At 32.8% G+C, this 13,984-nt stretch overlaps 1 protein-coding gene across 1 annotated transcript in view; it reads right to left on the bottom strand.

The window, feature by feature from the left end:
- LOC105794245 (serine/threonine-protein kinase 1) overlaps nt 1-6,710 on the bottom strand; it is a 31,731-nt gene extending 25,021 nt beyond the window's left edge. The window contains exons 1-9 of the mRNA XM_012623326.2: nt 5,844-6,710; nt 5,588-5,676; nt 5,388-5,495; nt 5,128-5,235; nt 4,683-4,773; nt 3,736-3,788; nt 3,118-3,180; nt 2,335-2,379; nt 1,937-1,972 (exon numbers count right to left, since the gene is read on the bottom strand). Coding sequence (XP_012478780.1) covers nt 1,937-1,972; nt 2,335-2,379; nt 3,118-3,180; nt 3,736-3,788; nt 4,683-4,773; nt 5,128-5,235; nt 5,388-5,495; nt 5,588-5,676; nt 5,844-6,582 — 1,332 coding nt within the window. The 5' untranslated portion in view covers nt 6,583-6,710. The remainder of the gene's footprint in view (nt 1-1,936; nt 1,973-2,334; nt 2,380-3,117; nt 3,181-3,735; nt 3,789-4,682; nt 4,774-5,127; nt 5,236-5,387; nt 5,496-5,587; nt 5,677-5,843) is intronic.
- Nucleotides 6,711-13,984: the final 7,274 nt, after the last annotated feature.

Here is a 13,984-nt window from a genome sequence, read left to right as displayed (position 1 = left end):
AATTAACGACAATGACTTGTGATCCAGAAGCAGCAAACATGACATCTTATAGAAGCTACAAGAGCCAATCACAGAAATATTCTCAATGGGGTACATGCTTCCCCTTTATGCGCCCAAATACTCATTTTCAGGGGCTATTCCTATCACAATAAACAGAGCCAAAGCTTTCACATTTTATCCTGCACCCACATGTCCAAAATGGTAGTGGATGTCCTTTCAAAGAACACAGTAATGTGGCACCACAAGTGAAATTGACACACATCCAGTAATAAAAACCGAACAGTACCAAGGTCCAACTAGTTCAATTGGGAACAGAAGGCCTGTCCAATCTGATGCTATGTATTATAGGTCCTACTTAAACTGACCTAAAACAGTTTTCTAGGGGTCAGCGTTCGATCGAGTGAAAAAATTTTGAGTTAATCGAGTTCACAAGTCTTATTTTATCATACTAACTCAATTTGAAATTTTTTTCGAATCGAGTGAAATGAAATTCGAGTAGAGTCAAATTGAGTGAAATTGTTCGAATTAAATTAAAAAAATTAAACATGTCAAATAAAAATATTGTTACAGTATAACTAATTCTATATTAGAGTACATTAATTTGAAACCATATATATTTGAAAAAAATCAAAACCAAAATAATAATATATATATACTTAAGTATGATAAATTTGAATCATTAATTAGGTCCCAAAATTATTATTTTAAATTTTTTTTTAAATCTTTGACTTTTTATATATTTTTTAGAATTTTTATAAAAATTTTGAATTTTAAAAATTATTTTGAATTTTTTTTGTAATTTTTATTGGGAGAGACCAATTTGCTTATTTTCAAAGTTGACAATAACCAAAAGGTATTTACACCAATCTGTTATTCAAATTATTCGAAGTATTCAAATTGTGAAATTCAACTCAACTCGAACTTGAAACTCGACTCAAGTTATTCGAGTTGACTCGAATAATTCGAATTATTCGAATAACTCAATCCGATTAACTCGAAATTCGAATATTTTTCAATTTTTTTGGAATCAAATCGAGTTTTGCTCACCCCTAACGGATTCCACCCAAAAATAATTTTGTAAAGTGATATGATTTGAACTCATAACCTCTTAAGATTTATCTAAAGATTTACATCTAAAGAATATGTAAGTTCTTATCAATTGTTTACTACATTTGTTACTTATTTAACATGAAGTAACTTTTTTAATATTTAAAATTATATTATTCAAACCCACCAGTTAGATCGGTTGACTGATAACCAGAGGCCATAGCAGTTTGACCTCCGATCTTTTTTAACTTTCCTCAGATCCTAGGACCCCGTCAACAAGTTTGAATACAGTCAAAGAAAAAATATAATCCTGAAACACTCAATAATTTGCAGAAAGGACTAAAGAAAAATAAAGATTCTATCATCAATTGTTTACTATATTTGTTACTTTTTAACATTTAAATTATTTTATTCAGACCCTCCGGTCAAACTGGTTGACTGATAACCAGAGGCCATATCAGTTTGACCTCTGGTCTTATTTTTGAACTTCGCTCACATCCTATGACCATAAAAAAGCAGTTGTGTCAACAAGTTTGAATACAGTCGAGGAAGAATATAAACCTGAAACACTCAATAATTGGCCGAAGGGACTAGAGAAAAATAAAGATTCTATCATCAATAACATCTACATCTAATTTAACATGCTAGCATTACAATATCATACTCAAGGCAACTTTTTTAGGCCCTAGATAAAGATGAATTGCTTTAATATGTACCATTTCAGAGGACCATTCCTAGGGGCGCTAGTTTGAAGAATTACCCTATATTATTAATTATTAGTTAATGTCTTTAATAAGGATAAGTAATTCACATTGAGACTGGTTATGGCAGGATGAACATCAAGTTTAAAACAATCAAAAGATCAAAGTTCAAATCCTTCACCACTTACCCTCATTGGATGTACTGCTGATCTTGGGGGAACCCCCTGGAAAACAAATGGAAGATGTCAATAGGATGCTAAGGGTGGCTATCATTTTCATTCACATTCAATATTTCCATCTTTCTCAAAAGTCAATCAGCCAAGCCTGAGTACTACTAGTAGGAGTTACAACAACCATTTAATGGGAGTTTCCCCCTTTTTGTCCTCAATGGGTATAACACCTCAGTAAAACAAGTAGAGCTAAAAATGAAAAATCCTAATTACTTGGCGTTATATGTTCAATTCAAGTAACAGACCCAACAAGGCCGAATATCTTCTTTTAGAAGTTCAAAGAGAACCAAAATGATGCATTAATTTCCAGCTTTTTTTGGGAGCTACAGAGACAGTAACAGAACTAATAGTAATACCTCAGCCATTTCAATTGCAGATATACCAAGTGCCCACACATCAACCTGGAAGTAAAAGAATTTAAAATGCAAGATGTTAGACAACAGACAACTTTACCACTTGTAGTAAAATTTAAAATCCACATAAGAATCCAATAAACGTTTTGTAGTAAAATTTCCAGAAATCTAAACAATGTTTGCTAGCAGGAAAATCTTTTAATAGATGTTCTGACAGGGCACAGTCTTCCACAGATCTTCTTGAAATTTGGGCGTTTACATAATTTTTCTAATGTGTTTCATATTCCAAGCAATTCATGCAATTTCAAAACTTTCAAACTTTTACTCATTCATATGCATCCCTACAAATGAAATACCCCGAACACACAAAAAGCAGTGCAAGAAAGCTTGTCATGATCTTTCATGGAAGCCCCATCTTCCAAGTACTAATATCTCCACTTTAGGTGTCATACTTCAGGATTAGACCACCGTGTGGAGAGCAAAGTAATTTATACTTTTTGTTTTATAAGATATCTAAAAGTCTGCTTTCACACTAAGTACTATTAATGCTTTAGTAACTAATCTTAGAAGCACTTAGGAAACTATTACTTTCCTTGTTATTTAAAAATTGATAGTTCTAAGAAAAGTATATGCAACTGCCAACCAACACATCTTCCAATGGATAAAAAAAATCAAACGTAAACAGAAGCACTTATCTGTTCTCCAGTTCTATCACAGAAAAAGGCCGAAGTGCTAAAAACAAAGCATAAAAGGCAATCAATCCACGCAGATTAACAAAAATGGTACCTTTCCATCATACCGACTTTCCTGAATAACTTCTGGAGCCATCCAATGCGGAGTGCCAATAAACTGAAAACAGAATAAGAATACTACAATAAAACACATGGCAACACACAGAGTTCCAGTAATTGAGATTAAAATAATTATGATGCAAGTCAAAAAACATCCATCAATGTCATTTAATATGAAGAAGGCAAAAGATAGCTACTACTAAGTTGGCTGCAGAATTCATCTGCTGGACAGTTATCCCTGCTACCAGAAAAGTGCCACACACCATACGTTCTACAATAAAGGAAGTTAAAGGAGACTTTGTGTTTGCTTGTTATGTATAACTTATCAGACTTGAAACATTGGCTGATGAGTAAACTAGATGCAGAGTTTTCCTTGTTTGGTTATTTAACATTATATCTAAAGCGCTGACCCTGTAAACAATTTTTTCAGCTGATCACTTTGACATCGATAAGAAATTGTAAGATGACACTTATTTCTGTTATGTCATTCAAAAACTCTTCCTGAGGTATTCTAGCCTAGATTTGCAGAATGACTGAGCTTCATCAAAGTAACTATAACTTGAAAGAAGAGAAACAGTTGCAGACATAGCAAAGCAGTGGGAATACTACATACTGTATTGCGCTTTGACATGGTCCTAGTAAGCTGTGCCGCTACTCCAAAATCACCTGTTCGATAATCAAAATAACAGACAAATATAGGCATGAATTACAAGCATAAAAATGCGGGCTTTTGGTCTCGTTAGTTCTGGGGTTTCAGAGTATGCAACTAAAGAGAGGCACAATGGTTCAAAATGCTTGTCAGAATATGACAACTTTCAGGCCAACAAGTGCAAGGGCAGATCAAGTCATAAGAGAAGCCACTTCATGCAAAAAATTTAAGGGTGGCACCACTTCCCTATAAACCCTGCAAGGAAATCACTTTTGGTAGGACCATAAATGACTAGCAGGGTCCTTTTATTTAATATACTAAGCAAGGATATACTTCAGCACTTTGCCAAGTGCAATGAAAGAACAACCTATGGCAAGTGGTTCCTGCACTGCAGAGTCTAGGGGAGGACATATGTGCAGAACCATACCACGAAAGAAGCAAAGTAGTTGGGATTTTCTTAAATTTTATATTTGGAAAATTCACGTCCAAATTAACAAGCATACAAGAAGCAACAATTACCTAAGAAAGCTTGTTTTCTATCAATGATAACCCAAGGAGCATTAGCGTTAAAAGATTTTATTGAAACTTTTTCAACCAATAAGGAAAGAAGCAACCTTAAGGAATCTCAAAACATTTTTTTAATGAGAAACACTGTTGTTTGTACAGCATTATCTTGCATATGAAGGGTCTGACAAGTATTCTAGGGTACGTTCTTTTGTAAACACTAAAGGCACAGGTGAACCAAGTAGAAACTTCATTATGATATTGATAACATCTTTCAAGTGAAACAATATAGTTACCAATCCAACTAAAATTAGCATGGGTACACCAATTTCAAGAATTTGAACTTCCTACAGTAGAGTCCCGAGTATCGGAGTATGATTAAATAAATATAGGACAAATGTACTCACCCAACTTCACTTCTCCTTGTTCTGTTAACAAGATGTTACCACCCTTAATATCTCTATGAACTTTGAAAATTGAGTGCAAATAATCAAGGCCCTGCATAATAAGAAATCAAAAGAGACAACATGTTAATTAGAAAGCAAATACAAATTAGACAATGCATGAACATCCTTACGGGAGACGTTAATTGTTATTGTCTAGGGTCCCATACCTAAAAGGCAAGTTTGAAAACAAATAAGCACAAAAATATGGCACGCGAGCATGTACGGATTCACATGTAAGTGCTGTTAATATCCCATGACCATTGAAAATCAAGCATGGCAAAATGATTACAAGGACGAATGTAACTTAGGTTATCTAGATGCTGTAAAAATAAACTCTACAAACATAGGATACGAAGGTTCCTTGTAACCAGTTTATATATTCCAAACTAAACGGAATGAGTAAAACCTTTAAAGCTTCGCGACAGATATATGCTATCTGATTCTCCTCTAAAGGCTCCTCTGTATCATTCATCAAATCAGCTACACTTCCACCTCCACAGTATTCCATTACTATCTGCCCAAACATTGAAATAAGTTACCCTAAAAACAAAATATCAGGGAAATTTCCAAAAGATGAAAAACTAACAAACCAATGTAATCTAGAAACTGAAATTAACTCCAAATTGAAACTAAATTTTGATGGAGAAAAATGCTTATAACACCAACCCAAAGATATTCTTCCCCAGGGTAGCTCCCGAAGTACCGGACAACATTTGAATGACTACATTGCTGCAACATCTCAATTTCACCACGAATTTCTTCATACTCTTCTTCCTAAAAAAAAATTACTTGATCAATCACGACTACTGATTAATCAAGCCAATGCCATCAAGTACATCAAATACAAACAAGAAAATCATGCGCACCCCTTCACTTAATGATATAACTTTAACGGCAACAAGCTCGGAAGTTCTTATATTTCTAGCCTTATAAACTGCCCCATAAGATCCTTTCCCTGCCACCCAAAAATTCAATATCAGGTTTTCTTTTGGTCTTAATGGCACTAAAATCAATTAAATCCCTTTCCTTAAAAGAAAAATATAGTTCATTTAGCATTAGCATGGAAAAACACAATTATATGAGAATGAGAATAATAATGATTATCACTGCGATTAAACTCACCGAGCTCATTGAGTAACTCATATTTTGTGGAAGGATCTTCTCTGATAACGCAGTCGGGAACTGAACTCGACAAAACCTTATTATTTTGCAAGAACCGACTCTCTTCCCCTTGCAAAGGCGTCGTCGAAGTAGATGTCTTTTGTTTCCCAAAACCTAGCTCTCCCGTACTCGCCACCGCTCTGTTCACCACCGTCCCGCTCCCTTCTCTCTCGTTCCTCGCCGTTGATCTCACCACGAACGTCCCAAAACCTTCACCTTCATCATCCTCTTCCTCTTCAACGTCCATTTTATTTCCCCTTGCTCTAATTGGGATCACCCCCGCTAAGGCCGGTGGATTAAACGAAGACGGCGTTCCACCGCGAGCTTCACGAACATGATCCTTTTTCACGATCATGGTTCCTAAATCTCCCGCATCGCCACTGCCATCGTCGGCGTCGGAAGGAGTGCCGCCTCCGCCGCCAAAGAGTTTCGGCGCACATTTGAAGGGAGGAGGGATGGAAGATCCATCTTCACCTTCTTCGTCAACGTCTTTGTAAACCATTGTGGCGTAAAGGTCCGGTTCACGAGATGGTTGCGGTTTCGGTTTAGATTTGCCAGAATCGGAATCGGATTCAGAACCGGAATGAATGACAAAGGTAGAGTATAGCTCGGATTTCGCTTGAGATTTACGGGTCCTTCGAGACGTCGGCGGTTGCTCCATTTTCTTTTTCCTGTCTCCGGTAGGAGAGTGTGAGTGCATGAAAAAGTCAGAGAGCTCAGAGCAGTGAACGCAGAATTCGCAGATAGCCGTCGGCGCCGAAGAAGAATAACTGTAATTTGTTAAATCGGAAATTTAATGGGCCCCGCCATGTGTCGTATACTGGATTGTAATTTTTGGGCCTATTATATATACATTGGCCCTAAGAATACCAAATAAGCCGTTTCTGGCAATAAAAATGAAATAAGTTTGAATACTGGTCAATTTTTGCTACTAGTCCTACAATGTCTAAGTTGCGTTTAGCCTCTATTCTTTAATTTTTGGCATTTTGCTTTTCAGATTTTGAAATGTTAGTCGTTGACTAATCCTGATCATGGGTCGGGCCGGGCCAATACAAAAATTTAGACTTGTTTTCTACTCAGGCCTGGCCCAAAAAATGGAACTAAAATTTTGTCTAAGCTTGGACCAGATAAAAGTGTTAAACCCGAGCCCAGCCTGGCCCGCCGGTATTAAATTTTTTTATATTATTTTTACTTAAAAACAAATTTAAAAAATATAATACATCAAATACACTAAAAACATTAAAATAAATCTTCTCCAACAAATTGAAAAAACATTAAAAGAATGTCTTTATACTTAAATAACATTAAGATAGTTGCAACTTAACAAGCAAATGCCTCCAAAATAGTAGCAAAATTAATAATAAAACAATATTTATACAATATCCAAATAGTAACAACAAAATAGTAGTAATATAATAGCAAAATGGTAGCAAAACAACATCAAGATTCAAAATGACAGTAAACAACAACAAAACAATAGCAAACAATAGTGAAAATATTTAGGCAAATTTGGGTCAGGTTGGGCCCAGGCAAAAAAAATCTTACCCGAGACACGGCCTGTTTAGAAAATGAGTCTTATTTTTTGTTCAAGCCTATTTTCGGGATTATATTTTTGACTAAACCCTCCCATTTTTCGGGCGGACCTTTGGGTTTGGGAAGATGGTCCGACCCATGATCAGGTCTAATCCTGACCCAAATGGTAGACTAACAATTTATTAAATTATATTTTGTTATTTCTAAAATCTCATCGGCAAACATTATCACATGTGTAGTAATATGTCAACTAGCTATTTTCACATAATACTCATAAAAAAGTCATGTTATTTTAGTTAATGGATTTAACGGCCACTAATTGAGCCAAGACTAAAATTTGAAAATTCAAAAAGTATAGGGACTAAAATGATCAAATTGAATATAGACTAAATACACCACTTACTAAATTTGACCTAACAAATTTAATTGCTATTTCTTAAATTAGGAGGACTAAAATTTCAAAATTTAAAAAGTATAAGAGTAAAATTGACTAAATTCATAACTTGACTACTAATTGTTAAATACAAATAAAATAAAAGATTTGTTTTAGAGTTTGGAGAATAAATATCCATATTGAATTTTTTAAGCAAGAGGTTAAGGGTACGAAATCCCCAAATACCTCAATATCAATGGTTGTAGAAGACGAGCTTTAAAACAAATATTGGAGATCTTAATGACAAAAGATAAATATTTTGGAAAATAAAACCCTAATGAAAGCAAAATTTTCTATTTGCTTTTCAAATCAACAAAACAGTAAACTTATTAAAGATGATTATATGCCACTATACATTCTCTTTATCCCTTGTTTACTGAATCACTATAATTTCTGAATGATCATTGGTGATCATGGAATACCTTATATATTATTATTATTAGGAATATTTTATAACACCACCTTTAATTAATAAGATTCGAACCAACTTAATTGATTTGCATACCAAATACGTGCGGTTTCACCATGTTAGTCATCATCTCCTGCAGTAATATATTTATTATCACTCATGAAAACTTGTTTTTGATATATAAACGAGAGAGTTAGCTAGGATACAACAGGGGTTCAAGTGTACATTTCAATCAGATTAAATTTGGCAATAGGGTGAATGAAACTTTCGGCACAAGGAGTTGAATGGTGAGGGGGTCCACTTCTATCATCCCATTCTGCTGGTTTTGGTGGAAATTATTGCCATACAACGTCGATAACACAAGGTTGGATGAGGGAAAAATGATTGATATATATATATATATGGATGTATGCACGTCCCAATCAATCTTAACATCCACTAAAAAGATGCTGATATCTTCTTACATTTTTGAAAGGGAAAAGAAGATGGCCCATGGCTGCTGGCCTTGTGGGAGAATATAACAGAGATGAGAATAGTGTTGGTTTGGACATCCAAAACCCATTTGCATCTCCCTTTACAAAGGTAGAAAGCTTTTTTACAAGCATAAACCCTGTAGAAGATAAAAAGAATATATGAATCCCATGAAAGAATTGAACAATAAAATATGGACCCCCCTTCCCTCCTCATTCAACTTTAACTATATGAAAAAAATTGAGCTCAAATCTTTTTATGATGCACATCTATAGCCACCAAATCTTGTTTTCTTTCCAGATTTTTTGTGTTAGAAAATCAATATAAATAAATTTATAAACTTTCAGAGAGTTATAACTAAAATTTTGAATTATATTTATTAATTTTGATAAAGACAAAAATAAAATAAAAATTTTAATAACCAAGGCACCAAAGCCTTTTGCTGCCGGAATAGTGAAGAAAGATCCTCCAGGAGCAACTGAAAGACTTGCATTAACAATTTTGCTTAATTAGGGAAATTAAGGAGAATTTTTATTAGTTAAATGATATGATTCGTGAAAGGGCAAGGTGTTGGAACTATGCTTTTGACCATATGAAGCACAAAATAAATAGACAATCCGAGGAATAAATTAAGGTGAATGGGCTTTGATGGAATGGAGGAGATGAATATATATATACTAGTTTTAATCCTAATATATAATTTAATTCAATAATTTGTATTGAATATAATTAAAATACTTTTTTATTATATTATATTAATATAAAATTATAAATATAAATTCAAAATATAAATAAAACAAGATAACATTCAAATCTTAATATCAATAGAAAAAAGAAAATATTTAGTACACTGTGGGTGGAGTTTTTAGACTCTACAAATAATATTGTAACACCCCTAACCCCTCTCTGTTGCTGGATTAGGTCACGGGCATTACTAACGAATCAAACAATTAATTCAATCATAACCAACATATAAACGAACTAATAACATTATAATATGCAGGGGCAAGTCACGACAATCTAATACTTTCATGCTAGATTCTTATACATTCGAATAATAAATTATGCTATGCATTTCTAAACTTGGTCTTCCACTGTCTACACTCTTATCACTATTTATACATTGCTAAACTTAGTCTTTCACTGTCTACACTCTTATCACTATTTATCCCTTCTTGAATGTCAGAATTAGGATACATACAAGATTATTCCAATTATTAGCATCACAGTATTGGTCTATACTTCGTCTACTATTATCTTTTTAATTTATCTTCGATGATGTTAGTGGAATGCACTTAATTTAGGTTTGCTAATCCACCCCAATTCATAGTAAAAGTTACTCTTATAACCTCTATTACGAGTCTACGGGACCCTAAAAGGAGTTTAAAAATAGGCAAGGACTAATTTGAAACAATTTTGGAAGTTTAGGAAATAATTACAAAAATTTTGATTTCAGGGGTCACACACTCGTGTGGCCAGGCCGTGTGCCTCACACGACTGAGACACACACCCATGTCTCAAGCCGTGTAACTCTCTAAATTGGGTCATACGCTTATGCGTGTTGCCCGTGTGTGACACATGCCCATGTGGTCAGGCCGTGTGCACCCAAAAGTACCTTAAAACTCAAGTTTACCATTTCCTATTTACTTGGACAATAAGCAACTCAATTACCAATCGTTTAACCTATTCAAAACACGATTAAACATGCCCAAAATACATCAAATTCATCACCTAATATGTCTAAGCAATGTACCCTCATTGGTACCACATTTTATATGTTCAAATACATCAACAACACATCAAACATTCAAGACTTTCATTCATATCACACTTGCCATATTTGAACTAACTTTCAAACTACTAAAGCTGCCAAATATGAAGCTAAGCACATACCAAACATTATGCTAAGCTACCAAACTTTAAACTATCACATACCAAAATATAAACTAGGCTACCATACCAACATAGCCTCAACCACAACCATATACACATTTAACCATCATTTCACTAGCAACTAAGTTAACAACATCTTATAAACGATATCAACAAATGACTCCCCAGATACATGTCATTACAAAATAAAATATCAACACACTTGAGCTCGGGATTTGTGATTTGATGCTGAGTTGGCAATAATTCGAACAGTACCTAGCCTGCGCACGGAAAACAAAACCGCACGCTAAGTAAAACTCAATGGTATTTCTATAATCCGAATAACATAAACTTGATATAAGTATTTAAAATGCAAAATGCAACAAGTAAGCTATGTTCATGTGTTTCAATTCAATAGTATAATTTTTGCTTATTCCTTATTCACAACTACTAAGATTTTCACATGTTCAAATATAAAAGCATATATCAATGGCATTTCATTTAACATTTGAATACATCATCTCATACAATGGCATGATTCATATCTTTTGTCAATACTTGAATTCATTCAAGTTTCACATCTCAATTCATCATTTCATATTTCATTTCTCATCTCATAATCATTTCTCATATTTGCCATTTCAATATTTTCTCATCTCATATTCATTTCTCATCTTTGCCATTTCAATATCAATCACATAAATTATTATTTTACTTTCCCCTATTAACACGACACGGACTCGGACGGATACACGGATCCAACAATTACACCAATTTGGCACGCAGTGCCTCATCGGATAAATCTGAAGTAATAACTGCGCCCAACGCTATATAAATTGACACCCAGTATCTCATCGGTTAAACCGAAGCAAATTGACACCTAGTGCCTCATCGACTCGAGGTCGAAGTAATCCCTGAACTCTTTCTATCCTATGGTATGCCATCTATATCCGACTCAGCCCGATACAATTAATAGAGTTTCATTTCACTTTTCAAATACAACCAATATCCAATTTCATGAATATACATCATCACATATAACCATATATTAAATTTTTAATAATCACATTTTTCTCAATACACATATATTCATAATCAATATATTTCATAATATACAAAATCAATCCATTTCATTTCAATTATGAATTTAATTCAATTCCCAAGTACCAAAATAGTCACCTCAAATGCTTACCATATGCAAACAATTATATTTGCAATAATCTACTATTTAATTCGGATTATAGAAACACAAACCATGATTTTTGAGCTATTTGACGTCGATTTTATCCGTCCCCTTTTTACTCAAAGATTTCGGTACGACGTTAGCTACGGGATAAAACAATTAAATCACATTAATATTACACATTTCAATTTCACATTAAATTTCAATTTTCACACTATATTTTGCTTATTCTTCAATTTAGTTCCTAAACCGAGACTAATTTTAATCATCACATTTGACTTCATATTTTAATACTAATTTCACTCTAGACCACATTTAGCTTCCTCTTTTCTAATTCGACTCCTTAATTTTTAATTTTTCACAATTTAGTCTCTATTGCTCAAAATCAACAATTTATTTCACAATTTAGTCATTTTCCATTTCTAACTTAAAATCTATCTATTTAATCCCTAATACTTAAACTATTCAACAATGTCAACATATAAAATCTTGAACAATACTAAAAATTATAATATGAGTCGGGTAGTCTAAAATACTGAGATTCAAAAAATGTAAAATTTACAAGTGTAGAGACTAAATTGCACTAACCAATTTGAGCTTGAAGTTCCAAACCCCTAGTACCGTGCGTTCTCTTCTCCTTTTTCTTTCTTTCTGTTTCTTTTTTTCTTTTGTTTAATTTGCATGTCTCCACTTTCTTTTCTTTTACTATAACTTTAATTTTAATTATTATTATAATATATATATATAATATATATACATGCATTTTACTTAGCCATATTCGGCCACCTATAAACAACCATTTATTAAATGGCTTAATTGTTATTTTAGCCCCTTTAGTTTATTTCAATTTATAATTCAACTTTTATCCCTTACGCGACTTAGTCCCTATACCTTAAGAACTCCTAATTTCACAAAATTCACTAATCCAAAAATTAATTAGCTACCCAACTAACTTCGTAAATATTTAATTAAATATTTACAAATCCAGTTTACGAAAACAGAGTCCCGAAAATATGTTTTCTAACACCCCCAACTATCGAGTGGTTACAAATATAGTATAATATTAAAACAATGAATATTTAAGAAAAGAGATACATGACAATTTTCCAAATTTACTTGTGGAATAAAAAAGAGTACATTGTTAATGTATCAAATACTCTACTATAGAAAATATATATAATCTTTTTTATTGATATTTTTATCTTTAATTGTATGTGAATTATTTAAGATATAAATATCAGATTTTAATTATATTAATATGATCATAAAGTCACTTTTCTTAAAAAATTGTGTCATTTTATATATTTTTTAAATCAAATTAATATTATAGGATTTCTAACACAAGATCAATTCTCCTTAATAATATTTCAATCTTATTGATTAATTAAATAAAATTAACTAATAGTAATAGTAACGTAAGGTTTATGGTTTTCTTTCCATTCAACTATATTTATTTATTTATGGTATGATGAGTTATAATTTTAAATTTTAAAATTTAAAATTTATAATTTTATGGAAAGTGTTAGATTAGGGTTTGGGATTTAATAATATTTAAATTTTAACAGTTTAGGATTTTAGGGTTTATAATTTTAGAATGATTAAATCACTATTTGGGGCTTGAATTTGGCAATTTTTTTTACTTTGGGGTTTGAACTTGACAATTGTTCTCATATTGGAGCATGAACTTTAAGGTTTTTAAGTATTAACTTGGACAAAAAAATGTTCAAGTCTCAATGTGGAAACATCTGCCAAGTTCATGCCCTAACTTGGACAAAAAAAAATTAAGCTCCAATGTGAAAACAATTGTCAAGTTTAAGGCTTAACTTAAACAAAAAAAAAAGTTCAGCCCTAATATAAAAAAATTTGTCAAGTTTAAAACCCAAAATGTAGTTTAACCTATTTTAAAATTTTATATAAAAATATATTAATGGTCCTTTCGTGTACCTGTAAAAGCTTTTACGGAAAATATTTTCAGCATTTTCAGATGTTTGTTTAGTGAAAAGTGAATTCCTACCATAAAATATTCTCCAAAACACGAGAAAATGGTGCCTTTTTTTAGGAAAATGTCTGACCCTTTTGTTTCCGTAAGATATTTTCCAATCTTTCTCCTCTTTTTATCCCAACACTTTGTTAAACCCTCTTCCCATTCCCATTCCCCTTCCCCTTCCTCCTTCGTTGCTACCTTGACCCAAGATTCATCT

Source organism: Gossypium raimondii, chromosome 3 (genome assembly GCF_025698545.1).
Source record: "Gossypium raimondii isolate GPD5lz chromosome 3, ASM2569854v1, whole genome shotgun sequence".
NCBI classification, from domain to species: Eukaryota; Viridiplantae; Streptophyta; class Magnoliopsida; order Malvales; family Malvaceae; genus Gossypium; species Gossypium raimondii.
This window is presented reverse-complemented; position numbering and strand designations above follow the sequence as displayed.